The 21,808-nt window shown below is 37.7% G+C and overlaps 1 protein-coding gene and 2 long non-coding RNA genes across 6 annotated transcripts in view; 2 read left to right on the forward strand and 1 right to left on the reverse strand.

Moving 5' to 3' along the window:
- The window catches only part of LOC136259834 (uncharacterized), a 449,685-nt gene that overhangs the window by 212,792 nt on the left and 215,085 nt on the right, over positions 1-21,808 (reverse strand). For all 3 annotated transcript variants that reach the window (XM_066053387.1, XM_066053386.1, XM_066053388.1), the window contains exons 8-9: positions 20,871-21,149; positions 19,598-19,879 (exon numbers count right to left, since the gene is read on the reverse strand). In XM_066053387.1, coding sequence (XP_065909459.1) covers positions 19,598-19,879; positions 20,871-21,149 — 561 coding nt within the window. The remainder of the gene's footprint in view (positions 1-19,597; positions 19,880-20,870; positions 21,150-21,808) is intronic.
- Positions 5,694-8,044, forward strand: LOC136259837 (uncharacterized). Its single transcript, XR_010703375.1, has 3 exons — positions 5,694-6,281; positions 6,900-7,132; positions 7,550-8,044. It is a non-coding gene; the product is annotated as an uncharacterized lncRNA (long non-coding RNA).
- On the forward strand, positions 8,146-9,157 carry LOC136259835 (uncharacterized). 2 transcript variants are annotated; one of them, XR_010703372.1, is made up of 6 exons: positions 8,146-8,334; positions 8,389-8,458; positions 8,512-8,580; positions 8,632-8,710; positions 8,762-8,963; positions 9,018-9,157. It is a non-coding gene; the product is annotated as an uncharacterized lncRNA (long non-coding RNA). The 2 variants fall into 2 exon arrangements; XR_010703373.1 differs by lacking the exon at positions 9,018-9,157 and having other exon boundaries at positions 8,155-8,207; positions 8,268-8,334; positions 8,762-8,914.

The raw sequence follows: 21,808 nt of genomic DNA on the forward strand, positions 1-21,808 counted from the left end.
CTAATCAGATCGGTATAATCGGTATCGGCTCTTTTAGGTACATATTAATTGGATATCAGTACAACTGAAAAATCCTTATCTGTACATCTCTAGATACACCTGTACTCAAAACACCCTAATAGAACAGTCATTTTCAATTTTAGATAAACCAGGGTCAGATAACTGAGGGTCTACTGTATCTACAGACTAATGCTGCTATCATCAGGGAAGGCAGCTGCAGGACAACTGCAACAGGAATTTATAACAATGACCAATGTGTATCTAACTTCTATTTTTGATGCTTGAAGGAATGATTGGTTGCCTATACTAAAGAACAGTAATCAGTTAACAAGCAGTCACTAATCAGTGAAGTTCCTCTGCCCATCACCTTGCACCACAGGAGCTGAACTGCCACCTTCACAATGGCAGAAAATATCTATTGTCCAGGGTCTATATGCTCCCAGCTGCAGGACTGTTAACATAAATAACATACCCATATACATAGAAGTCTTAGAAGGTAAAGAAAATTCAACTACTTTGTTTGAGCTGACTGTAGGTGACTTCTTTAATAGAGTATCCTTATTGTTTGCCTATACTGAATCCTATTTTTCAATTCAGATTCTGAGGTAAATGCCTCGTTTCAACTATTAATGTCACCATTGTATCTCCTTTACACATAGATTTATGGCTGCAAGAGAAGACAAGGTCTTTCCTACTACCAGTCAATTCTAGTTGCAGTTTTTCTATAGCCTTTTACACTAACTGTAATTATATTAATAAAGCTGCACTAGTTCAGTTCACTTCTTGTAACAACAACAACAGTGGCATTCCCAGTAAGTGGGAGGGATTTAGTGTAGTGGTCTTTACCTATACCATTGTTCATAAGAGTGTATAATAGAGATTATTGTAATGAAGGAACTTGTCCAGAAAGTACATAATATTATAAGTGGTAATTATGCCACTACATATACACTTGGCTGTACCGACATGTGCAAGTCAGCAATGGGATGTCATTCCATTGGTAATGTATTCATCTGTCGGTAAGCTGTGATAACATATATCTGTTCACACTTGTCATCAAGATATTTGAGTGTGGTGAAGCAATATTCACAGACGTTTGATCAAGGTTCCACAATGTTGAATTAATTGCACCCAAACGAATCTGTTAGTGGGAAGCTTCCCACTGCTAAAAAAAATGTGTCATAACCTAACTAACAAATTCACAGTAGTTCTCCAGGACTATCAATTGGTACCCAATCAAAACAGGGTTGTGATGAGGTTGTTTCCACATACATTACCAACCATTGAAGAAATCCTGTAATGTTGGAAACTGTCATCAATCACCTTCCTCACTCCAGGGGGTTCAAATTATAACAGAGCACTAGCTTCTGAGGGATTTGAGAAAGTGCTATTCCTCAAATAGAAGTATTAAATCACAAGTCTCCTGCTTTTGTGATTGTCCACTGGGACATCAATCAGCCTGACATTATTCGAGGATCTGTGGCCATAGGTAAGCAGGACAGCAAGTGGTAAGGTGCTGAGAATCTACCCATGTGTGTCAGTATTTAGAGTACTACTGATGCAATACAGAGTAACTTTCAAAATGTTTGGAGAATGCTTAGCATTATGTTTTTTGTTTGTTTGTTTTATTATAATGTTATTCACCAATTGCTCATTCAGCACACAGGATCTCTCCCACATGCTTTAAAGAATAGTATTTTAGAACAATTGCTGACTCAGAATACAATACCACCCCCAGCATGTTTGGAGAATTTAATTAGTGTGCAGTAAACAACATAGTCGTGTACTCTATACCACCTTGTAAACCTGTAGATGATGTAGATGCACCATGGCATATTACCCATGCAAAAAATAAGTAGTTAGCTATCACTAAGATATAATTATGATGATTATAATAAAATTCTAGTATAGCTAGTTTACTCAGTAGAACAACATATATAGCTACCATATGCCAAGTGAAACAGTTGTACATCATACCTTCGTCCTCTTCACCGGAGCCATCCTATTCCTGGTCCCCGCCATCGTCTTCATGACCCTCAGTGTGTGTAATGTGAGGAATAACGTTGTGTAGGCTTTAGCAACACCCCGGCTGTATTGTCGTTCCTGCTAGATCACTATTAGCACAGCATTTCGGATGTCCTGAGGTGCTCCCACTCGACGATGGTCATTTGTAGTCCTTTTTCGAGTGTGATGCCAGGGTTCGAGGCAGCCAGTTTATTTCAGTGGACCATGATTGGAAGCTTCATGAGGGGATAAGGCATTGAATAGCAGACATAGCAGACTTCTTCATCTTACAATGTAGCCTAACCAATACAATCTAGTAGAAACCAGGCAGAAAGGAATCAGCTGAAGGTTGAGTAGTGCCAACATCATGTCAAGGTGACATAATGATCACGTGCCTATTTTGTGCATGTGTACACACTAACCACAGCTGTCATTATTTACCATCATTACCTCATCCGTTTCATAAATTAACTTAGTTTAAATTGTACCAACGTAAACCTCATTTAACTACTCTATTACAACATAGTGATTGTGTGCTACACTCACCATAGTTATTTACTAGACATATGTGCCTAACAGATAGTATGATTTTTACAAAACGTTTTCTCCGAAAATTATAAGCGCATGCACTTAACAACCCGACTGTACGGTACCTACAGATGTGGAAAATACACATGGACTAATACAAGGTACATTGTAGCTAACTGTGTCACAAAAAAAAACTAAACAAACTAGTATTTTATCAATTTAAAAATGAAGTAGGGATCTATGCAATAAAAAGTAGTGAAACAAGAGATTAATGATGGTATTACAGCATAGCTCAGTGGGAAAGTCCTTACTTTGGCACATTAGCTATTATTATTTTGTTCAATGCTAAAGTAGAGACTTCCCACTGAGCTTTGTTGTAATACCATCATTCATCTCTTGTTTCACTACATAGATCTCTACTTCATTTTTAAATTAATAATTTTTTAAAATACTAGTAGATCTTATAATAGTTTGCACACTTGTATGAGTGTTTTGTATTGGCTATTGACTACTGTTGATATAGCCATGTCTTTCAAGTTAATAATTATCCCATTGCCAGCTGAATTCCTGGCTACTACTAGCCGAATCGCCGAATTGCATCATATTATCCTTACCATACACAGAACTACTTAGTAACCATACATCTAAATACTTGCTATGAAATAAGGAAATCAAATGTATTGTTTTTGTTTACACAATACTAACCACAATGAAGTTATCACTCGGCAAAGTCTAAACATTGGTAAAAACCAGCCCGAACAAACAACAGAATCCCAACCAACTATCTACAAAGGTGCCTTACACTCCAAAGAACTGTTCTATACAGTTTACTTACAGTGCGATCCATTTAACAGCTGGTTTCTTCATCATTTTTGCTGTTGCACATGCGTATCTGCACTTGTGACCACCATGCCACGTCTGGGATAAGCAGCCGACTGTTGACTTTACCTGTCTCCATCGATGTATAACACTTTCTTTGTTATTAACAAGTTGTTTTCAACTCAAAGAATGATTTAATTTGCCTATTATGAAAGGTTACACTTTACACTATTACATAACAAAACGCACTAGTCCGGGAATGATCCAGTTATCCCAGAAATGGGACCCTATGGGCGTGTTCACTTTAGCACTAGTGCATCTCATTATTACACACACTAAACAGTTTATAGTGAAACTAGATTTTATTTCCTGCATGATTTATAATGCTGTGCCGCCATATGGTGGCTATCGCCATTATGGATTAACTGTAGTTGTATTTTTGTACACTTTCATTATAGTTCTTGTATTGGTTCGTTCACTTTTTTGTGTATTGGCTACTTGTGTGAATGGATGTTTTCTTCAAGTTAATAATACTCTGATAATACTACTCTGTGTTCTCGTGAGTGGTTGTTAGAAAGTCATGTTATTCCTTGAAAAATGATGATCAAAATCATGTACATTAATTAAAAGTTTGGTGTCACAAGACCACAACATGGAGTATTAAGTGGGCAAGACAAAGAGTCTAAAACATTAACTATTAGTATGGCACCATCCACGCCTTCACAAAAGTAAGGTTTTAGTGAAAGGGTGGGCGGTGCCAGACTAAGTTACAACGCTCATATATAAAAATCATTATTAGCTGAATGAGACAGTACATACATATACGATATTGATCTCAGTACTAGCTAAGTCTTCAACAGCTTGTGCCATCAGAACTTGCTAATCTGGTGGCACCCACCCCTTCAGCATAGAAAAGGGTGGCAGGGTCTGGTCAAGCTTAATTGATCCCTACCAGTTCGTGGTGAACACTACTCTAGACATGGGTGGCCACTATGTCTTATTACTGTTGTCAAGTGTAGCACAAGTCTCCTCACATGCACTTGTAAATGCTTCTTAAATACATTTTAATAGGCACTATGTTGAGACATCACCTGGCTCGTCGTCTTTGTCCACTGGAAGTGGAGACCTTAATACAAAAAAGTGAGTATGGAATTTATACAGATATAAAATTTTATATTGAAATTGTCCGGATCCGTGTCCGACCATATTCACCTTTTCCAACAACCTTACAATTACAATACAAACTACCAGCAAATGCTATCACTCAAGAAAACAAGGCATGTTGGCTACAAGCAAAACATGCGTTCACACTTGTCACAACTTACTTCTGGACTAATTGAAGGGGTCAGTGGAAAAGGGGTGTAACCCACATTTTGAGACTTGCTATTTTGCAAAATCTAAATTGCTTAGTTAGGTATGTTAATAATGTTTCCACAAAATTTAACAACAGCACTTACAGTTCAAGTCACAATCAAAGTTAAATTTACATTAGTCTACAGCAATTTAGAAATGTCAAAATTCTATTTAGTGCCTACTATACACTCTTTTTCAAATGTGGGTTACCCCCTTTTCCACTAACCCCTTCAATTCATGCTAGTGTAACTTTTGAATGAGCTCTTGGCCCATCAGACAATCGTTTGCTAGCACTTCAGTGACAATTTTCGGCTGCTTAATACGAATACTGCAAGCATGCATAGTAATGAAAATTATGATGCAATAGCTACATGTGGTTACTAGGCTAGTGCTTGCAAGCATGCATAGTAATGGAAATTATGATGCAATAGCCACATGTGGTTACTAGGCTAGTGCTTAAACAGCTTCAAATATCAGCAAGCACCCTTAATATTGTTCTGGCTATATATACCTATTACACCTAGACATTAATTCTAATGTACTTTTAATTATAAATACATACTATATCACTTGTCATAAAAATTTGATAGTTTGCATTAATTATATTTTGCACAAAATAAAGCAAATGGTAGTATATAAATTAAGGATAATAAGGAGCCATGGCTTTCAAATAACTTGAGGAATGTATAATATCAAGATGGCAGCCAAGAAATCACTGCAGTATCTGTAATGTACCTAGGGTGAAAAATATGTGAAATCCAAGGTGATGACCAAGAAATGGCTGAAATGGTAGATTAAATATTAATGAAGACAATTCATGTGAATTCAATTCATCTGTTTCACCACCAAAGTTAACATGCTGATTGGTGTGGAAACATCCCAGGTGGTATGCACTCAAGCAGTGCACATCCCTGGGTGCAACCACCACTTACCATGGATTTCGTATGCGTACATACAAAAAGGTACTCAGGAGATTGAAGGCCTTTAAACGGTTGTTAACGAGTTACCGTTAATTATCCAAATCACGGGACAATTCCTTATATGAAAACATGGCTACCCCGGTTCGCGATATACGGTAAATGATTTTGTACACGTGCGCGTAACCACAAATATGACCAGCTGCACTAGAAAAAAATGGCGTGCTGAACAGAGCATGTGCTGGAGCGTTTACGAGTGTTTACGAGTGTTCTGCTACGCGCAGTAACAAAAGAACGGATTGTATAAAGAAAGATGTGCCATCAAATCGACTGAACAGTGTTTTGTTTTCAGCAAGTTTTACACGAGCGAAGGACTACTGCACGAAGGAAGAATTGGTTGTAAGTACGGAAGTCATCCAGGCCTAATTCTACGATTTACACTGAACTAGATGATTTATGCAACTCTGGGAAGTCTACTTTATTACATGGTGAGCATTTATTAGATAGTCGTTCTGTCTGATGTGTAGAGTGAACTAGTATTAGCCAGAATTGTTTCCTTGTAGGTGCATCAAAACTGTAAATTATAAGACATGGCTAATCAAAGAAGAAAAAGATAGAATGAGAAAATGAAGAGCCCGAAACTACATAATGGACCATGATGTATGATAATATTATTGTTCATGCTTGTATGGTCTTGTACACAAGGCGTGTTTGTATTGTATGAATGTGTTTCCCAACCAGCGATCAGCCTTGAGCGGTCTAGCTGTTGGTTATGGTTCATGTATCTGTGTTTCCCAACCAGCGATCAGCCTTGAGCGGTCTAGCTGTTGGTTATGTATTCGTGTATCTGTGTTTCCAATCAGCGATCAGCCTTGAGCGGTCTAGCTGTTGGTTATGTATTCATGTATCTGTGTTTCCAATCAGCGATCAGCCTTGAACGGTCTAGCTGTTGGTTATGTATTCATGTATCTGTGTTTCCAACCAGCGATCAGCCTTGAGCGGTCTTGCTGTTGGACTTGTATTCATGTATCTGTGTTTCCAACCAGCAATCAGCCTTGAACGGTCTAGCTGTTGGTTATGTATTCATGTATCTGTGTTTCCAACCAGCGATCAGCCTTGAGCAGTCTTGCTGTTGGACTTGTATCCATGTATCTGTATTTCCCAACCAGCGATCAGTCTTGAGCGGTCTTGCTGGGGGGGCATGTATGTAATGTCTGTGTTTTATATAGCAATCCTGTATGTAGTATGTAACAATATTATAATTGATATGATTTTTAGGACAACTGTACAAAACTCTATCAGTCAAATTGATGACCTATGTAGCTGCAAAGATACGTTCCACAAGATTTACCTCCGAAACTGATTATCTACCTTTTTGTACCGCAAGTGGTTAACAATTCAAATGGATGAAGAATATTGATGAAGTACGTATGGAGAGAGATGGCACACTACTAGCTATTTTTTATGTTGCCATTATGTTGTAGCTGAATTTCAAGAAAGGTGATCACAAGGTGCATAGTATTTTTGTGCAGTTAACTTACATACACAAACTTTATTAATGGAACCACCTCTGGAGAAAAATAATGTAGCCTTGATAGTGAGGTGGTCTCAGTAAAGAAGTCATGAACCCCACCTTACTGACATGGCCACTATAATAATATTTTTGTAGTGCAGTAAATTCTGCTTTGTTTGACATCATTATTTAGCTTATATAAATTTAAAATTAGATCATCTGTGTGCTTACCTGCAGCTATCAATGTTATTCCCCATCTCCCCCAGTAAAGGACATTGTCAGCATTATGAAGGGATTTAAATTTATTCCTGAGGGTACGGGCATTAACTGAAGCCACGGAATATTGTCAAATCCTTATTTGTAGCTCCAAAATGTGAACGTATATGTTTTGTTATCAACCGTAATTCTGTTGTAGAATCACTTCTTCATTGTTTGGAATCACAGAGGATGGGAGCAGTAAACTACAGGCATAACAACAGTTGTGAAAAAGTGGATTGTAAGTGTTGCTTAATCTCATGTGGCTAGACTGCCTTCTGCCTCCTCTCTTTCTTTGTGGCATTGTTTGTCAGCGAGATAGAGCCTGGTGAAGTGTAGTGGTGACTTTCAACCAATATCCAGTGAAATTAATTCATTGGATAGCTGTATGTTAGTATGGTGGACATAAACGCTACAGCAAAACTTGTAACAGAGCTGATACCATTGCTACATAGCATTATCCCAGCAAGAAACTGTGGTAACTGTTTTTCTACGAATGCATTTTGTCAACAGTAATTCACCAGACCCTATGTCGCCAACCAATGACATCACAAAGAAGTAAGATAGTGGTCTGGCCATGCGAGAATAACTGCTGTCATGCTTATCTAACTGTTTGTTATAGACTATAAGTCTGTTTGTTTGTTTGGAGTAGCTGAGGGTGGGGCAGTGAATTAATGCCAGAATAGAAATGGTTGTGAACAAGTGGAATTGTAAGTGTTCTTGTGCTATGTAACCGTTTTGTAATCGACTATAATTCTGTTGTAGAATATTTGGAGGAACTGTGAACAGAGCAGCGACTATGATCACAGTTGTGAAATGTACGCAAGTGGTGGCATGATTATGTAACTGTGTTGTTATTGACCATAATTCTGTTGTAGAATTAGTCTATCATTGTTTAAGTACAGGAGCAGTGAAATATTGAAGCTACAGGCAGAATAGTGAAATGTAAGTATACGGGTGTGCTCATCTTAACTGTTTTAATCTGCCGTAAATGTGTAGTCCCTTTTTGCGTGAAATAACTGAACAGTGAAATAACAAAACTGCCAGTAGAACGGATTCTGTTGGAAATGTAAGTATTGGTGTGCTTATCTAACAGTTTTATAATGTGCCGTAATTGTTTAGTGCCTTTTTGTGTGAAATAACTGATGAATGGAGCAGTAACTACAGGCAGAATAGTGAACAAGTGGAAATGTAAGTATAAGCGTGCTTATCTTAACTGTTTTAATTGCCGTATTTCTTTAGTCCGTTTTTGTTTGAAATAACTGAGCAGTGGAATAACAAAACTTCAGTAGAATAGATTCTGTTGTGAACAAGTGGAAATGTAAGTATCTGTGTACTTATCTAACTGTTTTAATCTGCCGTAATTCTGTAGTCCCTTGAAATAACTGACAAATGGTGCAGTAACTACAGGCAGAATAGTGAACAAGTGGAAATGTAAACATTTGGTAGGCTTATCTTAACTGTTTTGTAATCGAATAAACTTCTGTAGTCATTTTTGTTTGAAACAAATGAGGTTGGACAGGAGCAATGAAATGATGACGGAGTAAAAAGCAGTTGGATAGCTTTTCGTAGAAGTAAGCAGTGGTGTTTTTGAAACTGTTTTGTCATCTGTCATAATACCATTGCAGTGTTGATCCCTTTGACCTCCTTGTTGAGTCACTGTGATGCTAGTGGTGGTAAAGAAACTGGAAAACAATTGATTTTATTAATGAATTTATGCACGTGATCATATGAATATTTAATGATCCGCATTTATTCAAAACAATCTTTTAACACGATGGGAGGCTTGGAAGGCGTATTGGGAACAGTGTACAAGGTTTGTAGAGGGCAAGGGGGTTATTAGTTACTAGATTTCCGGGTATATAATGAGGGATGATAAGTCTGAATGCGGGTTAGGTTACGGGTTTCCATTCGCAAAAAAGTCCCACTACGGAAATTTTGAAAAACCCGTTTCACTGCCAACGGGTTCGCCGATTAGTGCACCGTAATTTGTTTAACGGTAGCATTTTACAGGTGATTTTTGTACCGTTTCAGGGCCTACATTCTCCTGTGGTACACATGACTATATAATACTAGTGTTTTTAAAAATGTTAGTTTAAAAATGAAGTAGGGATCTATGCAACAAAAACTAGTGAAACAACAGATGAATGATGGTATTACAGCATAGCTCAGTGGTAAAGTCCCTACTTTAGCATTGAGCAAAATAATTGTTATAGCTAATGTGCCAAAGCAGAGACTTTTCCACTGAGCTATGCTGTAATACCACCATTCATCTCTTGTTTCACTAATATTTTGTTGCATTGATTCCTACTTCATTTGTAAATTAACAATTTCTTTAAAAAAATACTAGTTTGCTTAGTTTTTGTTGTAGCACAGCTAGCTAAAATGTAACTTGTGACTGTTCTATTAGAATATCATACATGACTGTTGTATTAGAGTATATCTCGAGTCGTGCAGCTAGCTAGACCAATAAGGGGTGAGGTCATCTTGTTTACTGTTAAGTAAACAGCTAGACTGTTAAGAGGTGTGGTCTTCGTACTCTATCACAATTAGTCCACTTAGATATTTAAGTGATGGGCATGGTCACGATCCTATCGTGAACGGGATCCCAATCGCAAACTTGCAGATATTTAGCTAGTATATCTCTTATAGTAGTGCCACAGCTGAAGCGCTTCCAAAATCTAGCTCTGAAATAATTCTGTGGATTCTAAATATGCAGTTGAAAGAAAGTGTTGATACAGAAAATTAATGACTCGATATGGTTTTGTTGGATGAAGAAGACAAGCAGCCTGATTGAAGATAAAAGAAAAGACAAGGCGCAGAGGGCCTACACTCATTGGAACCCCAAAAGGTAAATCCCACTGGTGAGTTTGTTATTGTGGCACAAAATGGTGGCCGTGCACTGCTTCATTTGGCCTTTAGCCTTGCGACTGTGGTCAGTCAGTCAGTCACACAGTCAGTCTAAAATCTGAGTTTTAGCGATTTAAAAAAAATTCTATATCTGGCTAACTACAAGTGTTTTGTTATATATAATGCTGTGTTATACATATATATTATATTGACTGTTACTGTTCCGTAAAGGTGATTTTCATCTCGTAAGATGTCTCTAGGATGATTTTCAAAAACAGAATTTTGGACAGTGCGTGAAATTTTTGGGGGGGTCACTACTCAAACAGTACTACTGTACCATTTGATTTTCCTAACTATACACACCACCCTTCCACCGTACCTAGCTCTATTGCCTACTTTTGCCCTAATTCTTACCAAACTAACATCTTCCACAAAGCCATGAAGTGTACGCAACAACATCAAACAAACAAACAAACACTAATACAAATATCTGCCACATAACATTGTACAAATGCCATAAAGTGTATATAGCAACACAAAACAAATAAACATTCATACAAGTAATAATTGTAACATGGGAATGAAGGCTTTGCCTGTTATGTATGCCTGACTGCCCAAGGGCCGCAGGCCCAAGGGCAGAGGGTATACATATCAGGCAAAGCCAAATGCCCTGTGTTACAGCTAATATGTAACACTTATTAGGCTGATAGCCTGTATACAGGGTGATCAATCACCCAAGCCAATACGAGTGAAGCCACTGGCTGTATTATATATGCATACCTAAAATTTTCGATTACGGGTTAGCAGCTAGTACATTCTGGTTATGTTCTGTTATGATAAATGGACATATTCCAGAGATATCACAGAGAATTTCAGTTATGCAAGTTTAATGTTTTAATCAGCGTCATTGAATCATTTATGGAAAAAGTATGCAGTTCACTAAAGGCCTAGACAGGTACGCTTGCTTGTAGAGTGGTTACTCCATGCAGAGTGGTGGTAGCTTTGTGATGGGGGCGTGTCCATATTTAAAAACATGCGGAAACGATTGATGAATAAGCTATAGCACTAGTTTTCACCTTAGCCCAACATTTTTCAACTCGTAGGATGGCAAGGATAACAAAATGCTCTCTGTCTGAGTGGTTTTCATGGCAAAATCCAAGTCATGCATCCTAATCACGTGAGTATTAATCGATCCTCACAATTGGTTTCAGCATCAATGTCTATATAATCATTGCCAATTTGTAGCCCAGTCTACATTTTGTATGTAGCCCGGCTAGCTGGGCTACATATGAAATGTAGCCCGGGCGGCTCCTTTGATCTGAGGTGTGAAAGTGGTAATATATCTATATACAAGTACTTTGGGGAAAGGACAACTGAGGAAATTGTTGGAGTAGGGTGTAATAACTTTTGCACAAGCCAGGCAGTAAAACATTGTGGATATTGCATAATACATTAATGGATTTACAGTTGACCGTAAAGCAAATAGTTCTTACAATAAGAAGTACAAGATTGCAGCAACACACAGTATATGCATAGCAACACAACATGATAGCAGCAACCATTGAATAATCATATAACTTAGATTTAGCGAGGGAAAACTGAGTTGGTCAGGCCATTGTACATGTTGAAATTGCAACTATATACATGGTGCTGCCAATGAGAGAGGAGTTGCTCCACAGTGTGTGAAGCACACTCTGCGAAGTGCAAAGCACAAGCATTCTAGGGGGGTCTGGGGCATGCCACAAGAAATTTTTGAAAATTTGACATTCAGATATGCAATTTTAGTGATATTTCACTGCTAACTAGCTATATAAATATGTTCAAGCCTATCTGTTGTTCTTCAGACTTTCTATACTATGTATAATAGATGTGACATACAGGGGACACAGCATGAAACTTGCTATATGGCTCAGCTACAGTTAGTTATAACAATTAGAAGTTCAGGGGGTCTGAGGGTTGAACCCCCAGGAGCTGAACTTTTACAATTTAAAGGCTTGAAAATGCCTTAAAATTGATGCTAAACTTTAAAAGTAAAACTAGCTAGCAACTTGCAACTCCCAGGGGGGTTTCCAGGGGTTTTAGGGAACCCCTTTGGATTTTACATACTCATACTTGAAACATTAAGAAATTGAAAATTCAGGTTCCAGAATCTCCCAGGCAAAAAAAAGCTTGCAAGAATCCTGCTAATCTTCCATCAAATTCTTGCACTAATCTTGCCAATTCTTGCACTTATGCACCTAAAAAGGTCCTTTCCTTGCATCAATCTTGCAAGAATTAATGTGGTCCTGCAAGATCATGGACGGTCTTATTAAATCTTGCAAGTTTTTTTTTACCTGGGCTGTAATCTATCATGGAACAGGACACATGAATTTTAAACTTTTATCTTTAAATAATAGTTTCTCACATGACAGCATTATAGCATTGTTCTGAATTATGATTTTGGTGAAAATTCGAGATACTCTAATAAAGCAGTCAGGTAATATAGACTGCTCTAATATAATAGTCATTTAGCTGTAGTGGAAATCTCTTTTCAAAATTCCTGCATACGCCCCTAAACTCCCCCCTCCCAAATTTCACAGGGGGAACGTACCCATGCAGCTTGGACAGCTTATATAATAGCGTATAGCTAGTTATTTATGACTAGGCAGCTGTGAATTCTCACAGCTACAATAAGAAGGCTACACAGCTACAAAAATGCAGTATACTGGTTTGTATGCAATGAAGTGAACAGATCATCACGTAAATATACTAATGGACAATCACGAGACCAATAACTATTCAAAAATGGTGCGATTTGGGGTGAGACTAAGCGTTTGCTCAGTATCTCGACAGGACGAGTGGGTAGTTGAAGAGGAGTGATATCTACTCAAAATCTCATCCAGATGGCTGCCATGTAATGTATGGGTGTACAGCTTCCTGCCGCAGAATGAGGTGCCTAGTTTGTCACTGCCAGCCCTTCATCCAGTAAAAGAGTGACAAGCAAAGAAATGCTAATGATTATTTTATGAATACTAAATTGTGATATATGTGCGCTGGCTTAGAATCAAAGAAGCACCTGCTGTACACGTGATAACTGCCTACTGTCAGCACACGTGATACGTAGAACCCACCATAATTTCTGTACAAAATGATATGAATGCTATGCTGTACTGTATGGTGATTGGAAGTACTGTACGTGTAGTTTTGTGCTGTACATGTAGTTTTGTGCTTTAGTTAGGCTGAGAAACTATAGGTAACTACTCGTGCCATGCATTTTCAATAAAATCTGTAAAATGTATGTTTAGATATGATCATCCAGAAATTGCATGAGAGTAATTTAGTTCAAGCTGGCCAGCTAGTTGGTCCAGCTCCAGATTATTGGCCCGGCTCAGGCCTGACCAACCGGACCGTCTCCTCCGGCCTTGTATAATAAAACATATAACATAAGGTACAATCTTTATACATGGACAACAATACAAAGCACATACAACAATAGATGCACTGGCATATATACGTAATGCATGGTTTCGGATGGGAGGGAGAGAACTATTTACTATTTTTCTGCCTGCAAACATGCCATGTGTTTTAGGAGCTAGGAACTCATGATCTTAAACCTGTCAAACTAGTTTACAAATTATAGAATGAATTATAGAATTAATTATTATGATGTCATTACGTTTCATGTATCCTACATATTGGTTCATGTTCTAGCCTGAGTCAAGCTTATCGGTTTCAATTTGTGGTGCTAGCATTAGGGTACTATGCCAATGTACAATGCTCTAATGGACCTTGCATTCATCTCATGGAGTCTGTGTTGAATTTCCTTCACCTGAAGGCTATGTTTATATTATCTAATCCAAAACAGCCAGCTGTAAAAAAAGTGTGCGGCCCTCAAAAAGACTATGGTGAAAAAAGATGTGAAATCCAAGGTGGCGGCCAAGAAATGGCTGTGATGGTAGGTTAATGGTAAAAATTTTAATAACAACAATTCAGGTGAATTTTTGTGCCGCTTGGTCTTGGCAAAAAATTCATCTAAATTGCCGTTATTAAAATTTTTACCATTAACCTACCATCACAGCCATTTCTTGGCCGCCACCTTGGATTTCACATCTTTTTTCACCATAGCCTTTTTGAGGGCCGCACACTTTTTTACAGCTGGCTGTTTTGGATTAGATTTCACTTCTTTTTGTATTTGTATACCCCAAAGCTGGCCTATCCGGCCATAGGCCGGCTTTGGGACTTTTTTAACCTGTCTTTTTTTCTTTTCCACAGGAAGAAGAAAAGATGAAGCAGATGTACTTTAAATATTTCTGATTTTATCAGTAAATGTACAAATTATATATATAATACATATATTTATTACAGAACTCTCCATGGTGGTTTCTTTGTAAATGAACACTCTACAAAGTGACTTCTTCTTGCTGCTCTCTCTATAGGGTGAATTGTTTGTAGCTGAACAATATACAAGTAACTTCTTCTAGCTGATCTCTCTACAGGGTGGTTTGTTTGTAGCTGAATTCTGTGCAGGTGATTTGTTTGCAGCTGAGCTCTTTACAGAATGGTTTCTTTGTAGCTGAACTCTCTACAAGGTAACTTCTTCTAACTGATCTTTCTACAGGGCAATTTGTTTGTGGCTGAATTTTCTACAGGGTGATTTCTTTGCAGCTGAACTCTCTACATGGTGGTTTCTTTGTAACTGAACTCTCTACAAGATAATTTCTTCTAGCTGATCTCTCTACAGGGAGATTTGTTTGTAGCTGAACTCTCTACAGGTGATTTGTTTGCAGCTGAACTCTCTACATGATGGTTTCTTTGTAGCTGAACTCTCCACAAGGTAACTTCTTCTAGCTGATCTTTCTACAGGGTGATTTGTTGTAGCTGAACTCTCTACAAGGAAACTTCTTCTAGCTGATCTCTCTACAGGGAGATTTGTTTGTAGCTGAACTCTCTACAGGTGATTTGTTTGCACCTTAACTCTCTACATGATGGTTTCTTTGTAGCTGAACTCTCTACAAGGTAATTTCTTCTAGCTGATCTCTCTACAGAGAGATTTGTTTGTAGCTGAACTCTCTACAGGTGATTTGTTTGCACCTTAACTCTCTACATGATGGTTTCTTTGTAGCTGAACTCTCTACAAGGTAATTTCTTCTAGCTGATCTCTCTACAGAGAGATTTGTTTGTAGCTGAACTCTCTACAGGTGATTTGTTTGCACCTTAACTCTCTACATGATGGTTTCTTTGTAGCTGAACTCTCTACAAGGTAATTTCTTCTAGCTGATCTCTCTACAGAGACGTTTGTTTGTAGCTGAACTCTCTACAGGTGATTTGTTTGAAGCTGAACTCTCTACATGATGGTTTCTTTGTAGCTGAACTCTCCACAAAGTAACATCTTCTAGCTGATCTTTCTACAGGGTGATTTGTTTGTAGCTGAACGAAACTTCTTCTAGCTGAACTCTCTACAGGTGATTTGTTTGCACCTTAACTCTCTACATGATGGTTTCTTTGTAGCTGAACTCTCTACAAGGTAATTTCTTCTAGCTGATCTCTCTACAGAGAGATTTGTTTGTAGCTGAACTCTCTATAGGTGATTTGTTTGCAGCTGAACTCTCTACATGATGGTTTCTTTGTAGCTGAACTCTCTACAAGGTGACTTCTTCTAGCTGACCTTTCTACAGGGAGATTTGATTGTAGCTGAACTCTCTACAGGTGATTTGTTTGCAGCTGAACTCTCTACATGATGGTTTCTTTGTAGCTGAACTCTCTACAAGGTAACTGATGTCTCTACAAGGTCACTAGTTTGTAGCTGAACTCTCTACATGGTGGTTTCTTTGTAACTGAACTCTCTACAGGGTGACTTCTTTTAGCTGATCTTTCTAGAGGGTGATTTATTTGTAGCTGAACTCTCTACAGGTGATTTGTTTGCACCTTAACTCTCTACATGATGGTTTCTTTGTAGCTGAACTCTCTACAAGGTGACTTCTTCTAGCTGACCTTTCTACAGGGAGATTTGATTGTAGCTGAACTCTCTACAGGTGATTTGTTTGCAGCTGAACTCTCTACATGATGGTTTCTTTGTAGCTGAACTCTCTACAAGGTAACTGATGTCTCTACAAGGTCACTAGTTTGTAGCTGAACTCTCTACATGGTGGTTTCTTTGTAACTGAACTCTCTACAGGGTGACTTCTTTTAGCTGATCTTTCTAGAGGGTGATTTATTTGTAGCTGAACTCTCTACAGGTGATTTGTTTGCAGCTGAACTCTCTACATGATGGTTTCTTTGTAGCTGAACTCTCTACAAGATAACTTCTTCAAGCTGATCTCTATACAGGGAGATTTGTTTGTAGCTGACCTCTCTACAGGGTGATTTTTTTTTTGTAGCTGAACTTTCTACATACAAAGTGACTTGTTCTAGCTGGTCTCTCTACAGGATGACTTGTTTCTAGCTGATCTCTCTGCAGGGTGACTTGTTTCTAGCTGAACTCTACCGGGTGATCTGTTCGTAGCTGAACTCTCTACAGGATGATTTGTTTACAGCTGAACTATCTACATGGTGGTTTCTTTGCAGCTGAATTCTCTACAAGGTGACTTCTTCTAGCTGAACTCTCTATAGGGTGATCTTCTCGTAGCTGAACTCTCTGCAGGGTGATTTGTTTGCAGCTGAACTTTCTACATGATGGTTTGTTCATAACTGGACACTCTACAAGGTAACCTCTTCTAGCTGATCTCTCTACAGGATGACTTGTTTCTAGCTGAACTCTCTACAGGGTGATCCTTTCGTAGCTGAACTCTCTACAGGGTGATTTGTTTGCAGCTGAAGTCACTACATGATGGTTTGTTTGCAGCTGAACTCTCTACAAGGTAACTTCTTCTAGTTGATTTCTCTACAGGGTGACTTGTTTCTAGCTGATCTCTCTACAGGGTGATTTGTTTGTAGCTGAACTCTGTACAGTTTGATTTGTTTGCAGTTGAACTTTCTACATGGTTGTTTCTTTGTAGATGAACTCTCTAAAAGGTAACTTCTTCTAGTTGATCTCTCTACAGGATGACTTGTTTCTAGCTGAACTCTCGACAGGATGATCTGTTCATAGCTGAATTCTCTACATGGTAGTTTCTTTGTAGCTAAACTCTTTACAAGGTGACTTCTTCTAGTTGATCTCTCTATAGGGTGATTTGTTTGTAGCTGAACTATCTGCAGGGTGATTTGAACTCTCTACAAGGTGATGTTTTCTAGTTGATCTCTCTACTCAGTATGGATGACTTGTTTCTAGCTGAACTCTCTACAGTGTGATCTGTTAAGTTTCTACCTGATCTCTCTATAGAGTTATATCTTGTTTGTATAGCTGAACTCTTTTACATGGTGGTTTTTTGATTGGTTGCTGAACTCTCTCTCCACGGTGACTTGTTTGTACTACAGAGTGACTTGTTTGTAGCTGAACTCTCTACAGAGTGACTTACTTGTAGCTGAACATTGCATAAAGTAACTTGTTTGTAGCTGATCTAGATGAACTCTCTACTAGGTAGCTTTTTTTGTAGCTGAACCCTTTACGCAGTGACTTGTTTGTAGCTGAATTCTCTACAATTGACTTGTTGTAGCTGAACTCTCTACAAGGTGACTTGTTTATAATTGAATTCTCTTCAGTGTGACTTATAATGTTCTGAATCTCTACAGCAACATATTTGTAGCTGAACTCTCTACAGGATGACTTGCTTGTAGCTGAATTGTCTATAAGATTAACTGTTTGTAGCTGAACTCCCTACAGAATAACTAGCAATGCCAAAGAAATTCTATAGTGGAGTAAGTTATAAACGTAGCTGAATGCTTTATTAGGGTGACTGTTCTATTAGAGTATCTCGATCTCGCATATGCTACACGTAGTTGGCTTTGGAATCATAACTCAGTGGTTTGTAATCCGATTCTTCTGTACTAATTCAAGGACTTTCTATGATAATTATTCCAGCTACACACCGATTTTCAGCTCACTGTTCTAAGCGTTTTGGCTGGTAGGCGTGAAAACTAATAGTTTTTTTATTCATAAAAGTCGATCGCGTAATTGTGACATAGGTTGGGTTTTGTGTCATATCTCGATGTCCTTTAACTGGATTCCTTTCAAACCACAAAAAGGCACTCCTACGATAGTTACTCCATCTACATAGCAATTTTCAGCTCATTCCTTCAAGCGGTTTACCCTGTGGGCGTGACAGACCTTCCAACTTATTTTACACAGATAATCGGTAATAACTCCGTGAATGTTCATCGGATTCCTACTAAACTTGGTACTGAGATTCGCTTTAATGAGCCCTTTAAGTGTGCCAAATTTCAGTCCGATCCAAGCACGCATTCGTGTTTTATTGCGGATTTTGCAAAGTGTGCGAAAAGAAGAAGTAGAAGAAGAAAAAAACGAAGAAAAAAAACCCAAACTTTGGCCGCTCGTATCTCGGAAATGGCTGGAGCGATTTTCTTCAAATTTGGTATGTAGACTCCCTTACCTCGCCGGCATTTCTGTAGCAACTTTGGTTTTAATAGGATAAGGAATCACGGAGCTACAAAGGTGTGAAAATCGCGTTTACTTTCTTCCTGTAAATATACTCACGGTGTGGCGCGTCGGCTACCTGGGCCGCACGACACACTACCGTGTGTCTTGATCTTATTTTATCACTAAAACATGTTGGCTTTATTTACTGTGGTATGTATTATTGTGGTACAGTACGTAGGTTTGTACTGTATTTATTCTACACCCACATCAAGGCATGTTATCTGAATTGTCAATATTAAAATTTTTGCCAGTGCCATATGTACCATCACTGCCAAATCTTGGCTGCCATTTCACATATTTTTCACCCTAGCTTTTTTTGGAAATCACATTCTTTTTTTCAAAGCTCAGCTATTACCTAGCTAGTCAGAGAGAGAACTGTTGGGGAGGATGCCCTATGTCCCTTATAAATATGCTTTGTTATACAATACCCTGCGCTGGATCTGCCATAACTTTGCTGCTAAAGAACCTAATATAGGAAGCATATATACACCTATTTGCATTGGTGTTCTGGCCAGTAGGACGGTTGAATTGCTTTTCAAAATCCAAGTGTATCTTCTTCTTGTGGCAATAATTTTTGATAGCAAATGTTTTCCATGCAGTTTACATAATCGGTTAAGTCTAATAATGTCAAAGTGCTAGTGTTTGGTTGAAGGATGTGCTACTTCTCAGTGAACTTACATTTTTAAAGTAAATGCAAGTATTTAAGAAGTATTAAATAACATTAGAGAAGTATTTACATCTATAGAGAAACATTTCTGAACTGTAAAATTCAAATGCAATTAATACCTCTCAATACAGATATACTCATGTATTATATAGACCTCCTGTTACCCCAAGCCTCCTCACCTGATAGCTGTAAGTAGTATGGATCACTGAAATACTCTAAATCTCCAATCATTACAGAGCAGTTCAATACTCCTCCATCTGCTGCTTCCAAGTCACTAACATTAACACTTTGCTCAGTTTCCATATCAGCAAAACATCCAGTTGAACAACTCCAACTATATTGACTATCAGAAGGTGGAGTAGGAATTACTAAACATGTATAGGTCACATCAAATCCAGCATAATGATCATAATAATAATAATAATCTTCATAATCAGACCTCCTCACATAAACTCTGTATTCTGTATAAGATTAAACATTAGTAAATCAATAGTAATTTTGGCAATAAAATATTGTAAATTATAATAAATACCATGTTTACTTGGCTAAATACCGCAGCATTTATTAGTTCATAAAATTGATGGGCAATTATTCGAATTTGACCATCACTTAATGTTTGAAAATGATGTTGAAACCCTTATGTTCAAAATTGATCTTGGCACCGTTCAAGTACAGCTATTAATGAAGATGCAGTGTTTAACCAAGTAAATATGGTGAGTCATCTAACCACAGTTGCCATGAATCACAGCAGTGGTTCAAAATAGAGATTGCCTTTGGAAGTTCTGCAAACCTCCAATAGAGTAGCTCTGCCATATTTCACCCTAGTCTTACAGCAAAAGATAAACTAGCATGTATTATACAATACCCTGCGCTGGATCTGCCATAACTTTGCTGCTAAAGAACCTAATATAGGAAGCATATATACACCTATTTGCATTGGTGTTCTGGCCAGTAGGACGGTTGAATTGCTTTTCAAAATCCAAGTGTATCTTCTTCTTGTGACAATAATTTTTGATAGCAAATGTTTTCAATACCCTGCGCTGGATCTGCCATAACTTTGCTGCTAAAGAACCTAATATAGGAAGCATATATACACCTATTTGCATTGGTGTTCTGGCCAGTAGGACGGTTGAATTGCTTTTCAAAATCCAAGTGTATCTTCTTCTTGTGGCAATAATTTTTGATAGCAAATGTTTTCCATGCAGTTTACATAATCGGTTAAGTCTAATAATGTCAAAGTGCTAGTGTTTGGTTGAAGGATGTGCTACTTCTCAGTGAACTTACATTTTTAAAGTAAATGCAAGTATTTAAGAAGTATTAAATAACTTTAGAGAAGTATTTACATCTATAGAGAAACATTTCTGAACTGTAAAATTCAAATGCAATTAATACCTCTCAATGCAGATATACTCGTGTATTATATAGACCTCCTGTTACCCCAAGCCTCCTCACCTGATAGCTGTAAGTAGTATGGATCACTGAAATACTCTAAATCTCCAATCATTACAGAGCAGTTCAATACTCCTCCATCTGCTGCTTCCAAGTCACTAACATTAACACTTTGCTCAGTTTCCATATCAGCAAAACATCCAGTTGAACAACTCCAACTATATTGACTATCAGAAGGTGGAGTAGGAATTACTAAACATGTATAGGTCAGATCAAATCCAGCATAATGATAATAATAATAATAATCTTCATAATCAGACCTCCTCACATAAACTCTGTATTCTGTATAAGATTAAACATTAGTAAATCAATAGTAATTTTGGCAATAAAATATTGTAAATTATAATAAATACCATATTTACTTGGCTAAATACCGCAGCATTTATTAGTTCATAAAATTGATGGGCAATTATTCGAATTTGACCATCACTTAATGTTTGAAAATGATGTTGAAACCCTTATGTTCAAAATTGATCTTGGCACCGTTCAAGTACAGCTATTAATGAAGATGCAGTGTTTAACCAAGTAAATATGGTGAGTCATCTAACCACAGTTGCCATGAATCACAACAGTGGTTCAAAATAGAGATTGCCTTTGGAAGTTTTGCAAACCTCCAATAGAGTAGCTCTACCATATTTCACCCTAGTCTTACAGCAAAAGATAAACTAGCATGTATTTATCAAGCCACTCTCAAGTTACTTTTCAAGAGAATCCAACTCACTAAATAACCACATTCATATGTATACATGAGGTTATGTGTATCGCAATGTACATTGTATTGTATTATGGAATTTTATGCTGTGACATGTCACATTTTGTGGCCATTGCAGCATCCTTAGTATACATCAGTGTTAATGTTAATTCTAAGATTTTGTGAAGGATCAATTATCTTTAATTCAAACACATTGTATTGTGCTGACTGTTCTATTAGAGTTAATGAT

This window comes from Dysidea avara, chromosome 7 (assembly GCF_963678975.1).
Source record: "Dysidea avara chromosome 7, odDysAvar1.4, whole genome shotgun sequence".
Taxonomy (NCBI): Eukaryota; Metazoa; Porifera; class Demospongiae; order Dictyoceratida; family Dysideidae; genus Dysidea; species Dysidea avara.